Source organism: Centruroides vittatus, unplaced genomic scaffold, assembly GCF_030686945.1.
Source record: "Centruroides vittatus isolate TY-2023 unplaced genomic scaffold, ASM3068694v2 contig_364, whole genome shotgun sequence".
NCBI classification, from domain to species: Eukaryota; Metazoa; Arthropoda; class Arachnida; order Scorpiones; family Buthidae; genus Centruroides; species Centruroides vittatus.
In genome coordinates, this window is record NW_027122188.1 from 4,723,891 (window position 1) to 4,748,089 (window position 24,199).

Genomic DNA, 24,199 nt, shown 5'->3' on the forward strand with positions numbered 1-24,199 from the left:
TGATCTTAGGTAAGAGTTAGCAATACTGAAATACGAGCGAGGTTTGTGCGCAGATAATTTCTTACCATAATAAATTTGCAGAGATTTAACAGAAAAATTCATCACAAAGCGATTATTGATGCGAATGTGTGAGATTCCATTTAATCCATGCAAGATGTGTGATTACCAGAGCCCCTTTGGCCGCCAATTTAAAGTCTTTTAATCTTTAAAATTGGCGTTTCCACTTCCCGGGACGAGGACCCAGGGGTTGGATTTGTGGGAAGCGAGTGTTCGGGTTGTTTCATTGTGTGGAATTACGCAAAACGAGGCGCTTGACGTGTAAGTGCGTGAGTGCGAGGATTCGAGTAAAGGTTAAACGGTGTATATCTTCGTGTACAGTGATGCTATGTCCGTGCGTGTGTGTGTGTCTGTGTGTTCGAAGAACATCTTCGGCATGTCTGAAAACAGAAAATCAGTAAATTACGATACGAGAATAAGATGTGTTGAAAATGAAACGAAAGAGTTCTTACCATCGGAGATTTCGGCAAATATTCACTTGTACGATAAATGGCCACTTCGTCCTCTTCGTGGTAAAGTTGAAGAGGGAGAAGTATCTCCCTCCCAAATGTTCCTACAAAACACAAAGACAGTGAGAAAAGAAGAAGTTCATTCATTTATTATCTAAGGTCAACATTATTACCTGTATCAGCTAGTCTTTCTTCCCGAACAGTGTCATGAGGAGAGCGAAGGACCTGACCTTAACCTAACCGGAAGCTCAATCCTCGTAACAGCTGTTTGGGAAGAAAGGTCGGTCAAATGTCACGTCCGGTGAGTAAACGTGTCACGTCCGGGTGGTCAGAATCGGGAGTCAAATCCGTTGTCGTCTATCGAGTGTCACGTTCGGGAGACAAGTCCGTGGGTCACGTCCGGGTAGGAGACAGTCACGTCCGGAAAAGGTGTCGAGTCCGGGAGAAAAGTGTCGAATCCGGTCAGAATGTCGCATCCGGGTGCAAAGGACGAGTTGGGGAAAATCGAAGAGGATCACCGCCTAGGCCAAGGGAAACGCAGCCACCCGCAGCAACAAAACCGCGGTCCCTCGACTTCGGCGGCGCTCTCCTCCGATTCTTCCCCGTTCCGACTTCCGAAAGACGATGGCGACGACGTCGCGAGCGTGGACGAAGAGGCAGACAACCCGAACATACGAAGAAACAACGAAATCCGAGAGCTCGAAGGTGTTGTGTCTCCGTACTTCTTCCACAACAAGGTCTGTGGCTGGCTGATCCCTGACGACCTTGGCCAAGTGGAATGGACTCAGAACTCTCCCGCCTCCGGGAGAGTGCCACGCCACACGCACTGGGGGAAGGTCGTCACCACCCGCTGCCTCTCGCTCGACGGTCTCCAACGACACCGAACATTCGGCAGAGACCAAGTCCACCACCGGATCCTCGAACGTCTCATCGGAGCCGTCCGAGGAACCCCCTCCCTCCGGCGCCACCGCATTCTTCCGTCGGAACCTCCGGCGAAACCACTCCAACATCTTCATTCTGAAAAAAAAAAGTTTGCAATTAGTCGATTAAAACAAAAGCTTAAAAAATTAATGTCTAAATTCTTCCGAGAAAAGCAAAATGCTCACCGCAGCTGCCTTTTTAAATCTAAAAGATTCGAATCCGACCATCGAACGATGTGACGAGATGTCTTCTGGGACCGATTAACGCAGAAAAAGTTCAAGATTACACTCACGACGAATCGGAATTCGGATAGCTCGCGTTAGATCCTACCGGAAATTGCTAGAACGTTCCTACTGTATTTGCAGTAGAGACGACCGACCCGGAACGAAGAAACTCTCTTACGTGTAATTTGTATTTGTACGACAATATCGAGAACTGTCTTAATCTTATTCATTTCTGATTTCTTAAGATCCACAATGTGGGCTGCCGGACTGTATGGAACGGTACTTGACACATCAGGTACAGACCGCTCGCCCCGGGTTCTTCAACAGCCCGAAATCGATCTCAGAGCCGTAGACTGAAGTCTTAACAGCTCAAACATCCAGCCGTCACCTTGTTAAACCAGGTGTTGAAAGTATAACAAGTAGCGACACTTCCATATAAACAGTTTCTTATTGTACGCAGGACACTTGCACGTAAATTGTTTTAATTGGTCTGCCATGTACCATATCTCTTACACAATATATTATTTCGGTGAGAAATTGACACCGTTTTGTTCACGACGCGTTTTAGGATCTTAATAGCCAATTATTTTTAAGACGACCAGATTTCAACAAATCTAACCAAACTTGGGCCAAAGGTTATACATATAACACATAGGAAAGATGGATGGGAGGCCGACAAAGCCTCGCTTGGAACGACTCAGGGCCGGTTTTGGTAGGTGTGCAGTGCGTGCATGCACGCTGGCGACCGATAGTGCACTAAAAAATGTAATTTTTCATACTGTAAATATAATAATCAACTGGCTCCTGCCAGTCATTATCTAACTCCTTTCGGGGGGAAAACTTTTTCAATGATGTACAGTTAATCGGGACATGCCGCCCCTAAGCTTTCTATATTTGGTCTTGAGTTTCATGTATCGAACTCCGTTCTCGAGATTAAAAAAGGACAGGCATAAGGACGACAGTGGGAATTTATAGGTTTACAATTTTTTTAAATTGCAGCCCAATTTAAATAAACAAAGATGCGTTGTTTATTTAAATAAATTTTTATATACAACACATATTCATATACTAAATAAGAAAAATTTCATTTTAATTTACATCTTCTATTTCATGGCGGCGCAGAAAGGCGCCTATCATCAACGGAGAGGTTTGATTCGAATAAAATTAAAATTAATATATACCAAATATTTTAATGGATTTTTTTTAACCCTTGTCAACTACATGAAACTATCGATAGTACGCTCTCGTGGGTTTTGAATTTACTCGCGATCAGCATTGATAGGGGCGGTCAAATATGTGTAGCGCGCAGGCGGCTGACAGTCCAAAACATGTCCTGGTGTTTGACGGCCGGACGGCCGAGCGGTAAAGGTGGCAGCCTACCGCTCTGGGGGACCCGGGATCGAATCCGAACGGGTCGAATAATCCCCAGGAATTTTTCGGGGGTGGTCCGTTCGGATATGTCGGGCCCCGTCCCTCACCACCCGGTCGCCCCATTGTGGGCCTGGCCGAACCCATAATGGGCCTACTGAAAGAGGCCCTCTTAGTGCCCACAGGGCGGAAAGAGTTAAAAAAAAAAAAAAATGTCCTGGTGGCGTCGACAAGTAAAGAATAACATCCGCCTCCCACATACTGTAGTATTTTCCATTATCAGAAATTGCTTCAACAACAGCTACCGTGAGAAACTAAATTCATTCCACATTAAATAAATGTTCTAAAAACTGAAAGATGAGAAATAATTTCCTCAGGCAACAAAGTATTAATTAATCATACCATTTATCTTGGTTCCAAGGGTGATCGCCTTAAGGCCCCGTAATCTAGAAACGAAGTATCGTTATCAAATCAATGTATTATTAATTGTGGATAATTAAGAAAGACGTGATAATTATTAGTCTCACAAGTGGAAGAAGAAACCTTCACTTATAACTTTTTATACGCACTCTAGCCTGACGAAATAGTTTGTCTCCTCAAAGTTAACTACTGTCCTTTTCCCGGAGGCTGTTATAGGAATCCGTGTTATATGAACCCGTGTTATAGGGGGCCTATCGTATTAATAAAATGCAATAATGAACACAAGCAATTATTTTATTGTGGCATCGTCACAATGTCGGGCTGCAATTTTTGAATCATATTTTTTATTTATTTAATTTAAAATGTGCGCTCTTCACTCAAATTAATAGTGTTTTGTCCCCGTATCTCATACTTTTCCTCTCATCTATTAACTGCTTTCAGGGGAAAAGTTTGAATTGAAATAACATGACTTCCCGTTTGCATCAGAAGTTCCTATATAGTTAATCGGGACCTCCTGCCACTAAGCTTTCCATGCCTTGTCAGGATTTTCATCTATCTAACTCCGTTTTTGATATTAAGGAAGGACAGACAGCCGGACGACGGATGGGAATTTATAAGTCTACTATTTCCCAAATTGCAGCCCGATTAGTTCTACTGAATTTAAAAACGATTTTTCATCTGATTTTTCACAGAAAAATATTTTTAAAAATTTTAAAGAAACGCTTTTTATTCACATAAATGCAAAATAACTTTTTCAGCTCTCAGTATTCTTGGTATTATGCGACCGAAAATAAAAGCTTGGTCGCTCATTTTTTAGAAATATTCTTACTTGTGAATTACACTTTATATCAATTTTTATGGCTTCCCACGCTTTTATTTTTTTTGGTCTCTCAATACTCAGAATATCGTAAAACCTGAAATTTTTTTTATTCTTAGTGTATTTATATGAATAAAAAGCGTTTTTTTAATTGTTTTTTTTTAATATTTATTTTCCACATAAAACTACAAAGTAGAAGACTAAATTATCAAAATTCTTCTTGGTTTAGCATTTAATTGGGATGATGATGAAAAATCGAATTATTGAGTGATAAGATTTTATCTGGACAGATCAGAATAAGTTAATAAAAAGCATATAAAAATCGTTTTTACCGAAACCGATTTTCAACGAAACTGGTTAACCAATTTCCAGCATTTCCAGTTTTTTCCAGCCAGACTCAAAACGTGAAAAATTTTCATCTGCGGAGGTTTTAACTGTACAAGTTTTAATCCTGTCAGGATTACGAACAAAACATGATTATATTTTGTTACAGTAAAAAAGATATTTATTTTGCTGAATTGATTTAGCAGTACGACCTGTTTGGCTTTGGCTTAAGTTATAATTATTGTTACATTTTTTACTATAATCATCTCTTAACCTAACAAATATATAATAAGGCTGCAATTTTCAGATTGCAAATCTGTACATTACTACTGTCGTCCGTCTGTCTGTCCTTCATTAATATCGAGAACGGAGTTTAGACGAAAATCGAGACCAGAATGGAAAGCTTGGGAGCCAGAGGCCCGATTAACTATATATGAAATTCCGGTTTAAACCAGAAGTCGTGTGATTTTTTAAAAATTAAAATATAATTAAAAATTGCAGCCTGACATTGTGACAATGTCACAATAATATACATTCGATTTTTATTTATTCATTTAAAAACTACCGATATATTTAGTATTCATATTATTTCAAAAGTTTCCTAGTAATCAGTGATTATATGAAATTGTTTATGCTTAATTTTTAAGTTATGACAAATTAAAAGCAGATATCAAACAGTTTCTTTTATCCATTACAGTATATCAATAACTGAAAAAATACACTCAATGTAAGAATTAGTATAGGCTTACTTGCAGGAATGCTAAACAGAAATTTTATTTTATCTAATATTTTCAAAAACAGAAACGTCTCCATTTTTTAGAATGAAAGATACTATATAAGAAATTTCATATGTAATTCTTTTATGCTAATTAATAATTTTTATTTTCAATTTCAATAATATTTAAAATCCAATTTCATGTAAAATATTGGATAAAAAAAATTAACATCTGAAGTCTAAGTAAGCCTATTTTATTGACAAATAAACATATATTTTCAGATACAAAGTATATTATTACTAATATTTTAAAGTAGAGGTTTTCCAAGAATAAATTTCCTATACCACATAAAGCTTGTTGCTGCTGATAACGAATACCTAAATTGAAGAAATATGTAATTTTATTTGAATGAAAATTTTTGAAAAATTAATGAAAATCATTTTGAAAAATAAAACACAAAAACAAATACATTTTTTGGTTATCATACGTACTAAAATTAAAAATAGTTCAATCTTACCATGTTATAATGTAAGAAAAATGTTCGTTCCTTAATGTCACTCTTGTTTGACCACCAATGGGACCACCAGGAACAGTACTCTCTACAATTTAATTAAAAGTATAAAAATAATGTATTAAAGTATTAATTTTTATATATTGTAAGTAAGAAATAAATATTCATACACATACATATATATAAGCAGGTAAGCTGAGCATTTCTCAGGCAAAAAAATAAAAACAAACATTAGAATTATTTCGTACTTTAACCCTTTTATTATATTAATTAAAGTATTTGATTTATATTTACAAAAATTATCTTATGTAAGGATTTATCACACCAAGTGAACATCTAACACAAAAAATTTCTTTAAATTGTGTACAGTAGAGGAATAAAGAATTTTTAATTTAAAATGCGTTAGATTGGTCACTCGGTGTGATAAACCCTTACGTAAGATAGCCTTTGTATTTATATAAATCAAATACTATAATATAACAAACATTAAAATGAAAACTATATAAAGAGTTTGGTTATTTTAGCCTATCATTGTCACATTTATCACAATACTCAGGTAGTACAAAATGGCACAATTTCATTGGTCAAGTAGATAGCAATTGAAAATACAATACATTAAATTTTTAAGATAATGTATTTTTTTCTAATGTTAGCTGTAACAAACTGTTTCATTCATAGCTGAATATCAAATGGTATTCCACCAACGAATCAAATTTCATAAAAAAGAAAGCAACTATTTAAATGCGGCACCCTCGAAAATTACTTAAAATTTATTTTGTGCTGGCCGGTAATCGCGTCTTATGCAACTTTCATATTCAAATGGGACCATACCACTGGGTCCAATAGAAAGAAGGGACTGTTTCAGAAGGGGATTGAAGTTAATTTGACCAAAAGTACTCATTGACCTCCTCCCAGAAGTGAGGATGAGCAACTACTCATTAATACTGTTCTACTATTAATATTTAAAAAGTGATCCATGTTGGATAGATTGTGATGAAAGTTGCTAACCTTGACGTCTGAAAGACTTCATATTTGTTTAAATAAAAAATCCAGTAAAAATGCAGGAATAATTGCTTTTATGTGATCCAATAAAAAAGAAACTGATGAAACCAGGTTGAACAAGTAAAGCTCAGCAAAAACATCTAAGTTTTGAAAATTGTGACATAAGAATAGTGGAAGCTGATTTGACAGTAAGACTCAACATGTGAATAAAGTGTACATTACACAGACTACAATTACAGGAAGTTTTGGATGAAACAATCTCACATTGATAATAAATAGGAAATATGTTTATTTTTCCTATTTAATATCATGGTGAAATTACTAGAACATCTTTAAGCAGTATCAGTGAAGGAAGTTTGGAACAATGGGGTTATGAGTTAATAAGGAGAGATGAAATCTGGGGAGAGGTGAGGTGTCCAGTTTTGTGGTAGTTAAGTATGTCTACATGAATATCACATTTATGAATATCAATATAATCAAATATATAAAACAAGAAAATGTGACAATCGGGATATTGTGAACTTTATCATTTATATGTACCTTTATAATCTTTTAACTATATTTTATGCAAACTCTACATTTTATACAAAACGGAACGAAGTAGACCAAAAAGGGTTAGTTAAACGGGAAATCAACTGATAAAACTTTCTGATAAGAGTGGTCTAAACTCGATTCCCACGAGTTGAGTTCCTTGTTAAGATGAGTCAAATTTCGGTGACACGACTACGTCACCAATAATTTTATTGGTCCAAGAAGATCATCTCTTCTGACGAAATCAAAGAAGGGCCTGCAAACTCCCTCCCCATATAAAAAGGGAGTACGATGAGTAAGACGGAGAAGTTGTTACTGACCGTGTGTTTGTGTGCTCAAAAGGATAGTTACCTGTCGCCGCCGATCCTCCCTCATCATCTATATTCAAGCCGAACTGTCGTCGTTACACTTCCTATCTGAACAACTATTACCTGTTGGTGGACAGAGTCATTACCGACGATCTACTACAAGATCATCTATTCTTAGTCCAAACGCCTACAACGGTCTATAAGGATATCATCGATTATTACATCGACGTCCAACTACATATCTTAAGGTATTTATCCTACTCGCGAAAATTTGTAAGCTCTCTCTCTCTCTCTCTCTCTCTCTCGATCTGCATAGATTAATGTTTGCAGATCGCGCGTCATGTATTTTATCATCTTCTGTAAAGTAATCGTTTGTATCTAATTAGACGTATGAGAAAATAAACGGGTATATTTTGATATATAAATCTCTGGGTGCGTTCTTTCCGTCATCCTCTCCACTCGCTTCATTCCGGGTCTAACCCATACGTAACCGCTCGTGCAATTGATTTTCTGTATCAATCTAAGGATACAGTGGTGTCATCCTGACGTGGTATCAAAGAGATACCGGCCCTATGGTCACAAAAATGACAAATATATGTAACTTATAAATTAACACTCGAAAAACCTTAAAAGACCAGTAGTAAAAAACTTTAATGTGAAACAAATGCTTTCGACCGCACTTTCGGTCTTCTTCAGGTTTAAAAAACCAATGATATTCAAACAAGTAAACAAAATAACAGAATTATTTTAAAAAATGGAACCATTTGTTTCACATTAAAGTTTTTTACTACTGGTCTTTTAAGGTTTTTTGAGTGTTAATTTATGAGGATACCAGTATTCCTGTAAGAAGATTGTTTACTTTAATGCATATGTAACTTAGTTTCTGATATCCATAAATGGAAAAAGCTAAACTATTTGATATACTTATTACATCATAGATAGTTTGGCTTGTATCTATAAAAAAAATTATGAATTAAGCAGTAGATAAAGTAATGAATATTAATTAAATTAGATAAAAAATTATATTCATACAGTATTAAGGAATAATTTAACTACATCAATGTAATTGAAGTTCAAATACGTTCTGCTTTTACAAGAATACTTTTTCTGTTTTTTAATCTCATCCCATATTTTTATGAGTATAGAATACAATATTTTATTGGTCTAAAAACAAAATTAAGGACCAAAAAGACCACATGTTTATCTTTTAAATAAAGTACATGCATAAAAGTTTAGCATCAATTTCTTATAGATTACTTTCATTATTCTTTTAATACATAATTCTGAACTATGTATCTTGCTTTCATTTTTTCATTAGTTATTTTAATGATTTTCATTTATAATAGAAAAAAATGTATTAAAACTTAAAAATTTATAATTGAATAAAATTACTTCTTAAAAATAAAGATTTAAAAATAAGAACAAACCTGCTACTGCATCTATAAATACAGGGGCAGCCCTTACAGAATAAGCCATGCCATCAACATCTCTATGATACCAAAATGGAGGATTTGCAGTCTGTTTAATTGCAAACGGTGGACGCTAAATATAAAAAAATATTCAAATTATAATAATTTATAAGAAAAGTAATGCACTAGTTTATTTTTTAATCATGTCACACACAAATACAATAAAATACAATTAAATTTTAATTTTTTAATATTACAGTATATTTGAAAACTCATAAATTTTAATATAAATCAAAGTTTCTATTGCAATAAAATATTATAAAAAATAATCTGGTTTTATTGTTAATTTTAATTTGTTTAGTAATTATTCTTAGAAAAGAACATTTTTCAAAAAATGTTATATTATGTGATTTGTTGTATTGTTATATATTTATTGATTTGTTTATTATATAATAGAAAAATATTGATATATTGTGAAATCAATAGTTCTCAGCACATCAACTAAAATGTCATCACTAAATCAGAGGTATAAACTAAGTAAATCACTAAATAAGAAAATATATACATTTTATCTGAAGTCATTCTCCAAAGAAATATATATTTTTATAGAAAACATGGAATTAAATTATAAATTTGATAATTACTAATACAGTGATACCTTGTATTTTGAATGACTTAAACTTTGAATGCAAAAGTCAACAAAAATTTACCTTGGAGTTCAAATGATGCTTTAGAGTTTGAACTGTGTGCATAATGAAAAAATCTGCTTGATGCATAAACACAATCTATTGTGTCCAAGTCAGCTCTTGTTCTTGTGTTGTACCTGTACATTTTCAGTGCTTTTTTCACTTTATTTTTCATGTTTGTTTATATATACTGTATTGCGTGTTATTTGTTAATTTTTAACGATTTCTTCCTGCAATTTTTCTTTGTTGACAGCTTTTGAGCATTCTGTACATTTTGTATCCTGTAGTTTCAACTTTTCCAACTGAAACTTCATACACCACATTTGACATGTTTGAAGTTTAGGAGCATATTCCCCATACACATTACAATCTTTTTTTTTTACTATTTGTATGACATAGTATCCTTTTAGAAACTCATAAAGCATAATATCCCTGGCATGCTTTTTATCCAAAGACATTACAACTTGATGTTATTCAAACAAAATGCAAAGTAAAAAGTTTAAAGGAAGTTCCTAACAAATAATAAAATCTCACATTTCTGTAAGTTAAATTTCAGAATGTTTAAAATTAAATCACACATCTATGTTAAGATGCCAAAGTCCACAGTGTGTGACAAATAAATGCAATTTTTATTTTATTATAAGTATTTACATATTTTATTTGTGGTTTTTGTGTTTTAATTCATTATTCAGGCATTTAATTCTGTCATTTTTACTTTAAATTATGTGAATTTGCTGTTTTAAGTTTATCAAAATAGGTATTGTTTGGGGTATGGGAATGGATTAAATCATTTTCTATTATTTCTTATGGGAAAAATTGATTTGAAGTTCAAATGACTTCCTGAAATGAATTAAGTTCAAGATGCAAAGTATTGATGTATTTCCATAAAAATGATTTGGAATAACATTAAAAATTTATTATTATTATTTTGGGTTTTGTGAGTTATACTTGGTTGACATTGGTGCTGTGTACTATGCCAGACCAGAGTCAAGGCATAGTAACCAAAACAAAACAAAATTAGATAAGTGTGTCAATGTCTGTATTCAGGAATTTCCTAACAATATGACATGTATTCAATATAGTGGCCTTCTGCAATGTAATTTATGCATTTTTATTCAATTGTAATGTTTCCAGACTTTTGTGTAGTGTGTGTGGTATGACACTTGTAGAGGAGAGAATGACAGGTACTGTACAATAAGCACCCTATCCATCCTCCACAAATGCCTTATTTCCTGGACAAGTCCCATGTACTTGCTGATTTTTTCAGTGCATGTGGTTTGTATATTGTGTGTTTGGAACTGATATGTCTATAATGTATGTGATTTTATTGTGTTTGTCAATGAGTGTGATGTCTGGTCTGTTGTGGTAAATTGTTTTATCTGTGATTATGGCTCTGTTGTAGTACATTTTGTGCACATTGTTTCAAATACTGTCTGTGGAATGTATTTGTAGTATGGTTCATGGATGCCTAATAATTTGTGTTTCTTTGCAAGCTCTTAGTGTATTATATTTGCTACTTGATTATGTCCATGTAAATTATCTGTCTGTGCCAAGAGCTTGCAACAGAAATAATGTGTTGTATAGTTTCTGGCATGATGTGACATTTACTGCATGTGTCATTTGTGAGTGTTGTATCTTTGAGTATGTGTTTTCTGTAGTTTTTAGTATTTATGACCTGATCCTGTATGGTAATCATGAATCCTCTCCATCTCCCCAAAGAGGCATCCCTGAGCTAACTAGCTGTTTGATGCAGTTTTGTCAACAAAATTCTGGGACAGGTTATAGGAATGCCTGCCATGGAGTGCTTTTTGAACTCATGATTGTTTAATGGTGTCTATGCTTTTTATATGTTGTGTCATGTCCATATGCTGTGAGTGTAAATTTAATTAATGGTGTGTTATTTGAGTCTGCTAGAGTTACTGCTTTATGTAACTGTGATGTTTCTTGTATTTTGTAGAAAATTCTCTCGGTGTCTGTATTTGTTTGCAGTGAGGATTAACTATGTCAATCAGGCCTCATCCGCCATCTCTATGTGGAAGGGTTTGTCTTTCTATGGCAGATTTAGGATGATGTTGTTTATGCTTAGTGAGTATTGTTCTTGTTTTCCTTTGGAGTTGCTCAAGATCTGTGTGAGTCCAATGTATAACTCCAAAAGAATATGTGAGTACTGGGATGACATACGTGTTTATTGCTTTAACTGTGTGTTTTGCATTTAACTGTGTTCTGAAAATAGCATTTAACCTAGTTTGATATTCTTTAATTAGTCATTGCTTTATTTGTGTATGTTCTGCTAGTTTGGTCTGTTGGAATCCTAAATACCTATAGAACTTGCCCTCTTCCATGGATTCAATAACATCTCCATTTCCAAGTGCAAAATCTTCTTTCTTCAGGACTCCTTTTTCTATGTGAACTGTTTTGCATTTGTCTAGGCGAAACTCCATTTGTATGTCTTTGGTGTATGAATGTGTGATTTGTATTTGTTGATGTTGTTTTTGTGAGGATGCATAACGTTTTATGCTGTCCATGTACATGAGATGTGACAGTGTAAACTGTGTTGTTTTTTCATGTCTGATATTGTAACCATATTGCATGTTGTTTAATGTGTTAGACAATGGGTTCAGGGATAAGCAGAAATTATTATTATTATTATTATAAATGATGGTACATTATAATAAGTAAATACATATTACACTAACCTTTTCAGTAAGTCTAACAACACCTTCAATTTCTAATTCATCTTTAATCTGCAAGATATTTCTTTTAAAATGAAATACATAAATATAAATCAAACAAAATATTTCTAATTCATGAGCTGTATTTCACAATCATTGGGTTTAAAATGTTTATTAATTGTACTTTTTGTAGTTTATTGACTTTTTAACTATTATGACTAATTTGAAAAACAAATTAAATACATGATGAAATTTTTACTGTTATTGAAGAATACTACACTCAAACAGTTGAAAAATATAGAAGTAATTTGTTTTGTAATTTTGATATTTATTTTAAAATTTTAAATAAATCCGAGCAAACTTATTGAAGTATTTGATTTATTTTTTTAACAAAAAAAATTACCTGTCCTTCTTCTCTTGTAGAAGAGAAAGTCTTTTTCTTAGGAACCCAGCCACGATTTACAAGTATAGTTAAACTATAAAAATATTATTAAAGTTATAAGAAGAGGTAATAATAAACAATTTTATATATATGTATACATACAGGTATCCCTCATACACCATTGCATTCCTTCAACACAATTCAAGAATTGGAGACATCCCTGTACAATTTACATGAATTTTAAAATCCCATGGATTAGCAAAAGTATTAAATTCATTAAATTTTCAAATAATAATGACCATACAAATAATTTTGGGTCAATTTAAAGTCTTTATCCTTTTTTAACATTCTAATTAATGTTAAAAAAAGATAAAGACTTTAAATTGACCCAAAATTATTTATATGGTCATTATTATTTGAAAATTTAATGATCCCTGTACAACATGTCACAATTTTTAAGTGTAAACACTATCATTTTATATTTATTTTATTCTATGCCAGTATGTCTGTTGTCTCATATTTGCCTATTGATTTTAGAATATTGAAATTTTCAATGTTATTTCATGTCTTTCACCCAGTTTTCTTTAATGAGAACTGATTATACAATTTTTCTTCTTCCTTGTTCTAGCTTTCCTATGAACCAGGTGTCAGTGTTGTTAGTGAAAGTGCTCTAAATGAACCTGATAGACTGTCGTTGTGTTTTTGTTTTTAGAGATTAAATTAAAAGTTACTGTGTAAAAAGATTAAATTTTTAAAGATCTCTTAGGTAAATGCAAGCAAATGAAAAAAAAAATCAGATTTTATGAAAAAAGTCTAGAAAAATCAAGATGTTGCTAATACTTCAGATTAAGGTCAACAGGAAAGCTCAGCAGATGGTGTTTAGCAGTGAAGAAAACATTAATATTAATGTGCAATACTTTTGATTGTGATTGCTAGTTAATTATTGATTGCTATACTAAACATATTTCTCTTAATTACGAGAAAGAATAGTATACTTTTGCTAACTTTTTGAACCTAACCCTATGTTTTGTACTAGTCCTTTGTTTCATATAAATGGACTTGCATAACATGTCACTTTTTCAGAACCTAAGTACTGTGTTATTCAGGGATATCTGTACATGCATATAATTAGGTTGTTCGGAACAGTTTGTAGCGATTTTTAAGAGAAATAAAAGAAATTGTTTTAATACTAAAAATATACTTTTATTCCATTATGTATGCGCCATTGTTTTTAATGACGTGTTGCCATCTATGGGGCAGCTTCATGATACCCTCTTCGTAGAACTTTCCAGTTTTTTCCGCGAAAAACTGATCCACGTGGTTTTTGCAAGCTTCCAAACTATCAAAGTTTTTATCATGAAGGGAATTTTGTAGAGAACGGAACAAATGGTAGTCCGACGGGGCAAGGTCGGGTGAGTAAGGGGGGTGGGGTAAAACATCCCAGCCTAGTTCCAATAATTTTTGGCGTGTTCGTAAAGACGTGTGAGGTCTGGCATTATCTTGGTGAAACACAATGCCTTTTCTATTGGCCAGTTCCGGACGTTTTTCTTTAATTGCCATGTTCAGCTTATCCAATTGGGAACAATACTTATCAGAATCAATTGTTTGATTCTGTGGAAGCAGCTCATAGTACAGGATTCCTTTCCAATCCCACCAGACAGTGAGCATGACCTTCTTTGGATGAAGACCGGCCTTTGGAGTTTTTAATGGTGATTCATTTTTCTTACCCCACGATCGTTTTCGGCTGATGTTGTTATAAATGATCCACTTTTCATCACCTGTCACTAAACGCTTCAGAAAAGGGTCATTTTGATTTCGTTTTTCAAGAGAATCACAAATGGAGATGCGATCCAGTAAGTTTTTTTCCGTTAAGTCGTGAGGTATCCAAATGTCATAACGATTCACGTATCCGAGCTTCTTTAGATGTTGAAATACAGTACTGTTTGATGACTTCACTATGTCTGCAATCTCTCGAGTTGTGTAATGAGGGTTTTCATCCAATAATGCTTTGATTTGGTCCTCTTCAATAACAGGAGGTCTTCCTGAGCGAGGAGCATCTTCAAGGCTGAAATTACCCGTTTTAAATTTTGCAAACCACTTTCGAACAGTTGATTCTGATACAGCACTCCCACCATAAACATCACATATCTTTTTTGCTGTTTGTACAGCATTTTTGCGTTTACGAAAAAAGAAAAGAAACAAGTGTCGATAATGCACGTTGTTCGCATCCATTTTTGCAATGAGCCAAATTAAACGCTATTTGAATAATCTTAACGGTTTTTTTGTAACGGACGCGTCTCAAGGTCATTTATCGTAATATTCATTGGTTTGTACAATTCTAATCATTTTTGCGTCAATCGGTGTCTCAACTGTCGGCTATCAAAAATCGCTACGAACTTTCCGAACAACCCAATAAAATATACAAACATTTTATTGATATATTAAAAATATTTTTGAAGTCAGTAATTTTTTTAAATAAAAACATTTTTATAAAACTGTATTTCCAAAATCAATTACAATTTCTTCAGTTGTACTCTTCCCTTTTATAATAAAGAAGAAACCAATTCTTCTTTCTCACCTTTTAAATCAATCTTCAATTTCTTTATGAAAAGAAAGATGTAAAAATTAGAGTTAGTAATTGACAAATATAGTTCTTGAAAATTTTTGTTTATTAAGTTACTAACTTCAATAAAAAGTATGTTCAGTGGTATACTTGTAGTTAACACTAGAATCAGATACAATTTTGAAGTATATATATATATACTTCAAAATTATATATTTATATAATTTATATATATATATATATATATATATAAGGGTTGTTCAAGTGAAACATAGACTAGACCATATAAAACATATGGTGTTACTAGTCACCATAGTAGGATTACTGTATATACAGCATAATAACAAAGTTGACTTTCATTTTCTATAGGAAGTGATTTTCTATAGCATTAGCTGCTATAGAAAATCACTTCCTGCATTCAGTCATGTGTCCCAATGTGGTATAAGTTTGTGTAAGCCTTCCATGTAGAAAGAGGAAGGCTGTTGAATGAATCATGCAGTTACAGCTATATATCTGCTTGGATTTCACTATCAGACTGAAATCTGCAACCTTTAAGAATCTTTTTTAAATGTCTGAAAACATGGAGGCTGCAAGGCAACATATCAGGGCTATAAGACAAATGTTGCTTTGCTTCAAATGGGAAATTCTGTTCAGATGTGCCTTTCAGCTTCCATGTTTTCAGACCTTTAAAAAGATTTGATAAATTTATTTACCAAGTTGACCTCTCATAACTAATAACAGAATAATCTGTAGACAGAACTGTTCTACTTTGGTATGATACAGATATAGTTTGTTGCAATTTTGCTTAGCTTTTTTAAAAATAAATTGACTAATTGATAATTTTATAATTTTTCTGAACTGAGATCAATGGTAACCATAGAAACCTATTCGTAAGCCTATACCACAGGAATTATTCCTTTAGTTTCAAGAAATCTAGAAATTTTGAGAGAGGAGATAACATTGAAGAAGTTTAAAGTTTATAAAAAAAAAAATAAAAGTTTAAAAAATTTAAACAGAAAAAGAGTTTATAAATTAAATATATCTATAAACTCTACTCAACATTTAAAAAAAAATATTAATTAAAACTAGACTAGTAATTTAAAATAATATCCATGTTATATATTAATAACAATGGATGTATTTATACTTTAATGCCTTATCAGCTACTTTTATAATTTTATAATACATACTTACTTTCTATCTGATAATATAAATGGTGTAACAACAAAACTTCCACTTTGTCCAGAAGAAAAAAAATTTGTCCTAGACTCCTTTCCACCAGAAATTACCAATGAACGAGGAGTAATATACATTTCTTTAGAATGATCAAATCTACCTTTCACACGAATTTTCCTATATTCTAAATCCTTTATTTCTCTTAAACTGATAAAATGAAATATAAAAGAAAACAAACCCATTAAAGTTTAGAAGCATAATTTAAAACTATAATAAATTGTTAAAAATAAAATTTAAAAATTTAAACCTCACTCTTCTGGTAAACTTATTGGTGCAGCAGTTGTTTTTCTTTCTAATTCTTCAATTAACTTTAATTTCCATCTTCTCCTATAAATTTGCCAAGTTCCTAAACCAAATGCTGTTACTGGTATTATCTGTTAACAATATAAATTCTTTAAAATTTCAAAATTAAAATATTTTAAAATTCATTAATTTCATATAAAATAACATAGCAAATATTATAAAGATGCCAGAATAAAAAATGAAAACACTTTAAAAAAGTAATAATAATAATAATACTGATTAAAATTTCAAAATTTCAATTTAACGTATTAGTACTGCAGTACTAATTCATACAAAAGTAGTTCATTATCAATTAAAAGATGCTTTTTTCAGTGTAAAAATAAATTTTTATTTGTTACTTTAACATAGTGGATGTACAAGTGTGAATAAGTATTAAATCATAAATTCCCAAATATATAATTTATTAGTTAAAAAATAAAACCACATACCCACTGGATGTGAAATCGTTTCAAGAACTGTCACACCCTTTCCTTTCTCACATATAATTACTCTGCAAACCTACAGCTTAAACCAAGCACAATGGTGACTTTTCTCCCCAAAACAGATTGAGTTAAATATTCTGAACTATGCTGTCATGTCACCCTATCTCTCCTAAAATGGAGACAATTAGCATTGACCAAGTGCAATCTCTCATTGCCTCAACTATATGAAAAAAAGAAGTTTACCATGACAAACATCACCTTGTGTATGGGATGTCATATACTGTCTGCTTTGTCAATGAAAGTTTCCAATAAATTAATACTTAATTGTTAATATTGTAATTAAAAAGCTTTTTAATCTTCAACTGAAATAAATAAATAATTTTCTTATTAAATGTGGAAGAATCGTTTTAAGAATTGAAAATCATGATGAGATTTGCTCAATTCCGATTACCAGAAAATGCCTAATTTTTCCAATTTCCTATTTCAATTAATTATCCCATCACTAGTGTAAATAAATCATTTTTATGTTAATATTTATTACACAATTGATGTAATAATGCAAATACTTTGTTGTGGTGACAACAAATGTGACATCATTTGTGAGGCTAATATGACAATGAATGATATGGGAGGGAAGGGAGTTAAAAAATGTGGAATTTTAGCATAACATCATTTATGGATGGCTCTAAGTGGTGATAAACTATATGTGTAAGTAAAACAAATTTGTTTATTTTTCTTTCATAACATTCTTTTATTTATTGCTTTCACTGATAGAAAGCAATAAATAAATAGTTTGGCAGCTTCAACATTGCTATTATTTAATATGATGCTAACATTGATGCAGATGTCAACTGTTGACTCAGCAAGGTATTGACCATAATTCAGAGATTCTGGCCAATCTGGACATCAGTAAACATTGCCACGACAATGAAACTATAGTTTTAAAAAATTATCATGCTCTCAACTGTTATTTATGCTTGTGAAATATGGAAAATAACAAAAAATAGTCCAAAGGCTCAATATATTTTACTATTGCTGTTTATGGAGAATCCTCAGAATCAGCTACTTTGATTGACTCACAAATGAAGAAGTCCTGAAGAGAAGTGAAACAAAGTGTTTGGAGGACATAGTAATAAATATAGGTTGTACTGTACTTTACTGGACATGTCCTCAATCTGTCAGACCACTAACACCCAAAGAATGGTGATACCAGCAGTATCAAACACACAAAAAACCAGTTAAATGGCACAATCAATGTCACTTGGTGAGAAGCACAAAGTAAACCAATCCCACATGATATGGAGGTAAACCCTCCTGGAAGATCTCAGGACACTGAAACACTATGGACAAAGTTGCATCTGATAGAGACCTCTGGAGACAGTCTGTTTGATCAATGATGATACATACACAATAAAACAAAATTTATTTAAAGTACTTTTAGTTTATTAATGCTAAGAATGTTCTATTAAGTGAAGTCCACATTATTTATTAGTATCTTGCCCCTGTACATCATACTTTTCCTGTTAGCAATAGAGTCATGTCAGTCATCTATCTAACTCCTTTCAGGGAAAATTTTTGAATTGAAATAATATGACTTCTGGTTTGAATCAGTTGTTCATATATAGTTAATTGGAGCCTCAAGCTTCTAAGCTTTCTGCATCTGGCAGGGCTGTGGAGTCAAAGTCAGGAAAAATGTGTCGACTCTGACTCCGGCATTTTAAATTTAATTTAGTTTTTTTTATTAAAATTTTTTTAGTAGCTGTATTTATGTTTAATAGGTGGTCGTCTCTTTAATCCGAAAGAATTCGGATTAAAGATTTTATTTTTATTTAAATGAAAAAGAATTTATTTTATACTTACTAATTTATTAAAATGTTTTTGTATTTTGTTATAATTCATCTATAAATAAAATACAAAATGCAACAATTTAATTTATTAAATATATATGAATAGTTTTCCTCGTAATATTTGTGTTTAGTAGTTAAATTATTATGACCCAATTGAATTTGATTATTATTGATTCATTCCTTTATTATCCCTGCTCTAAATAAGCACACTATTTTTCTGAATGAGCCAAACTAATTGAACAGGGTGTATATTTTTCTTTTCAGAACAGGGGGCTGAAGCAGCTAGATCACACACTGTTTAGTTGGACTAACTTTTCTAGAAAGGTGAAATTAAAGTGCAAAAGCTGTAGAATAAAGATATGTAGAATTTTATCACTCTCCCCTTTTTCCTCTTATTAAATAATTGTTAAAAAATAATTTTTTTATAGAAATAAATATTAATGTAAGTTAAATATTAAAAATACTAACTATAAAAGTATTTGGGTAAATGCCTGGGGCTCCTTTCAGAGTTCAGAGTAGGGTAACCCCCTATGAGTGCCTCTGCCCCCATAAAATGACTTGGTATTTAATTTTGCTGGAGTCAGAGTCGCTCTACTAAAATTATCAGGAGTCAGAGTCGGAATTGGAGTCGAGAGTTTTTTACTGACTCCTCAGTCCTGGCATCTGGTCTCGACTTTCATCTACCTAACTCTGTTCTCAAGATTAAGGAAGGACAGACAGAAACAACAGTTGGATTAGTCAGTTTATAGGTCTATAATTTTTTCAAATTGCAGTCCAACAAAGATTAATTGGGTTTCTTAGAAAATCATACATAAGTAAATATATTTATTTATTTATTTTTATGTTTTTAATTTCAGCCCTATTCATATTAAAAGTGAAATAGCACGTCTCACCAATAAACTATTAATATTTTTTAGTTTCTAGAACCATTCATAAGAATGCATTTATTTTCACTCATAAAATTGCATTCTTCTTGAACTACCATGCTGTTACTACAATATCAATGGTCAAGCACCAGAACTCACCAACTTTTACAGTTACTCCCTTTATCAGAAACAAAGATAAATTTCTATAATGCAGTTAACCCACATTACAGACATCAATTTCATATGTAAGCAGCAATTTAAAAAATTTTAAGAACATTTGATGCAAAAATAAATAGTTTTAAGAACTACATTTGAAAATAAGGACTTTTAAGAAACCATGCAAACTCTGTACCATGTATTACAAATTCAACTGAAAACTTCCAACTAATTTCCAAAAATTAACTAAAACTCATAAGTAAACAGGATTCAGCCAATAATGCTACACACAAAGCCTTTTTGATCTAGCAGATAACTTTTAATGAAATGAACAATTTTGGCTGCTTTTATCAGTCACCTTCAGGTTCTAACCAAGAACATCAATCAAATCAAACAATTTACTATAGAATGTAATGTTAAATTAAAATTAACAAGCAATTATTTATTGTGACATCATCACAATGCTGGGCTGCAATTTTTAATCATATTTTTAATTTATTTAATTTAAAAATATATGCCCTCAATTTTAGCAGTATCTTGCCCCTGTACATCATACTTTTCCCGTTAACAATATAGCAGTGGCGTAGCATAGTGGGGGCGGCAGGGGCAGCCCGCCCCAAGCGGCAAAATTTCACAATAAATAATAATATCTTGTAAAAATACCTAAATAAGGGGGCGGCGAAATTTTTCTCAACCCCGGGCGGCTGACACCCACGCTATGCCACTGCAATATAGTCATACCAGTCAACTAATGCCATTCTGGAGAAAATTTTTGAATTGAAATAACATGACTTCTAATCCAAACTGGAAGTTCATATATAGTTAATTGGGGCCTCTTGCCACTAATTCAATTCAACTGATATAGAAATTACAACTTCATGCACTACATTCAAAGCAATATTCAACTTCTGGTTCTTTAACTGAATTGCATTTAGTATGAAATTATCTGTTCTTGATTCCAAGATAACTTACATCTCATCATAGAAAGAAACTTTGTCGAAAACATTACTACTACTGCTACTTCTACTACTTATTATTATTTAAAATATAATTCTTACAAGTAAAAAATATCCCACAGGTCCCCATTTTCTATTAGATCTATCGTGATGAGCTTGAACAGTTGATACTGGTCGACATTGGTTTAACAACTTCCATTTATATTTGTATTCAAAAAGACATGATGATTTCAGCTGAAACATAAAATAAAAATTAGTTATATGTATATGTTAGATTTTATGAAGTAGAATCCTACATATGCATTTTCTTTTCTAAATATATAATAAATAATTTTTTAATATAATTCACATTTTCCTTGGTAAAATAAGAATTTTAGTAATTCTATTTTTCAAATGATGAATAATTAAGAGAAGAAAATTTGATTTATATATTCTTCATGTAATGAATTTATCATTTATAATTTTACAATATTTTTAATATAAATTTCAGTAATTGAATATTTCTAAATATTAAAGAAAATAAATATGATGGAATTAAACAAATTATATTCAAACATTATTTATTACTCAAATATGTAAAAGAAATTATAATAGATTGAATAAAATATAATTCTATAGGAACATGCTATTTTCAAAACAACTTATTTATAAAGATTAAATTTATTAGAATAGGTTGTTTGTTTGGCTTAGATCAGTGCTGATTTACCTTAGAAGGGACTCCAAGCAATTTAAATTTTTTGAAACCTTGCAACTTAAAAAACCAAAAGACAGGAAGTCAGAAGAAAGAAATTGAAGAAAGACTTAAACTCATTTATCATTAATTAGCTTATTACATTGTCATGTATATTAAAACTTCTTCCGATTCTTCTCAGCTGCAAAGTGCTCGATCACATCATAAAAAGACAATGTTTGCAACTTATCAATTGTTTTGAGGTGAGATTATTTCAATTTTGTATTTCAAAACTGACATCAAAACAATAATATTTATGCTATAAAAAGAATAAAAACTGTATATGATTTTAAAATATTTTCTTTTCTCAAAGGAAAGCCCCTCCCTAATAAGGGCCCGGGAAAAGTCAATCCTAATCATTTTATACTAACATATCAATGTTTCAAAGTATTTCAATACTTCTAATGTTCATTTGAATTTCAATTTTAATTTTAAATAAAGTAAACACTTTTAAATATGAAATAAAGTTCGTTTTTTATTTATAAAACAAAAATTTCATCTGCATTGTCTTTGGAACTCAACAAGAAAATTTTAAAATAAAGAGGGGTCAACTCAGTAGAGTCCCAAGTAGTTGCTTGTTTTACTTCCTGGTAAATCAACCACTGGCTTAAATCATTGTTTTATTTTTTACCATAATTCTAGTATAAATCAGTTAATTTACACTATAATAAATTACCTCTATAAATGATTTCAGACATACAAGGTAGGAACTAAAAGTTTCTGCCCTATGTTTTAGACATGTAGGAATAAAATAATGATAGCAACAGACAGCACCATCTGTATGTGAACTAATTAAACAGTTTTCCCCACCAATTTACATAAGTTGTTTGGAAACATTCATTTTAGTTAGACTTGATGCATTAATTTGCATCATGCTTGCCTCTTGCAGGACGATGCCCCAGTGCACACGGCTGCCATTGTCAAGGCTGTTGTGAAGAAGCATGACCATTCACCCTATAGCATGGACCAAGCTTCTATTATCATCTGTTTCTAAAACTCAAAAAAGTGAAGAAGAGTTGCAGGAGACAGTCTATGAGCATTTTGCATACAAAACTGCAGTTTATATCAAGGGTATTGAAATGCTAATTCTAAGTTGCAATAAGTGTGCTGAACTGCAAGGAGACTGTATTGAAAAATGAATTCATTGTTTTATACCTATAACATAATTAAGCCAAAACCTTTTTGCACCTACCATGTAAGAACATCATAATCACTTTTTTCAATAATGTAATGAAATCTAATAAAATTGAAAAAGTGTTGAAACCCATTATATTTTTCCTCCAAATAATACAAAGATTAAAAAAGTTTAATTCTTACTTATAACAAATTCTATCTATTTTTTACTTATATTCATAAAAATATTTATACAGATACACAGATAAAAATGTCTAGAACATTTGTATCACAATTTTTAAAAAGTGTATATCTTCAATGCTAAAAGCCTTAGAGATTGTCTGATTTAAAAATTATCCAATTACATAAAATTTTTTGAATATATAAATCAATTGCACTCATTCTATTGAAAAAATATTTACATGAACAAATGGAGTATATTTACTTTGGTGAGTAGAATTAAATACAAATTCTAATAAACATTTTTTCTTTAATGGAAATAAGTTTATTTTTATATAATTTCTCGACAACACATAACTGACTGCGTGTAAGGAACTTTTCTTATACATAATAAAGTCAAATGAGCCACCACAGCTAATTTAATGGAGCAAGCAATAAACGCAAGCAATTTAATCAAGGGTAAGCAAAACTGACATTTTAGACCCTGTTACTGTTTCTTCAACTTTACCCATTATTAAAGGTGTACTGTTAGCTTATAAATCATCTTTACAGGTGATTTTTAAATATATTCCTTGTGTCTTCAGAGAGGTAAATGCTTGTAGAATAGTGTTATCTGTACAAATACTGTTTGTGTGGACTTTATATTTGTAAAATTCAATTCAAGATATTCCCATATACTGCAATTCCTGGAAAATATGAATTGGTGCTTGAAAAATCATAAAATTTGCAATAATTAAATTTTTGTATAAAAGAAAGCAATAAGATTTTAAAATATCTTCGACTTACAATTCTAGAATAAGCATAACTTTTACATAAATTCATATTCGTGACGCAAGACCTTGTAAGACATGTGTTATGAATGTGGCGCCGTCTAAGCATCTTATCTTATTCGTTATTATTTATATTATATAAAGTCTTATAAAGAATATTAATTTTAACTTTTTATTGCAAAGTAACAAAATTGAATTATTAAAGTTAAATTTTTAGTACAAAGAACAATTTCAATAAATTGTTAATATTTATACCACGT

The 24,199-nt window shown here is 31.7% G+C and overlaps 1 protein-coding gene across 1 annotated transcript; it reads right to left on the minus strand.

The window, feature by feature from the left end:
- Positions 1 to 5,243: 5,243 nt before the first annotated feature.
- Surf1 (surfeit locus protein 1) lies at positions 5,244 to 24,019 on the minus strand. Its single transcript, XM_067270154.1, has 9 exons — positions 23,956 to 24,019; positions 21,249 to 21,380; positions 16,849 to 16,970; positions 16,555 to 16,743; positions 12,819 to 12,891; positions 12,440 to 12,487; positions 9,076 to 9,190; positions 5,814 to 5,895; positions 5,244 to 5,673 (listed from the first exon to the last, which is right to left on the minus strand). The coding sequence occupies exons 1-9, from the start codon at positions 23,989 to 23,991 to the stop codon at positions 5,604 to 5,606; spliced, it is 867 nt and encodes a 288-aa protein (XP_067126255.1). The 5' UTR covers positions 23,992 to 24,019; the 3' UTR covers positions 5,244 to 5,603.
- Between the last annotated feature and the right edge of the window lie 180 nt (positions 24,020 to 24,199).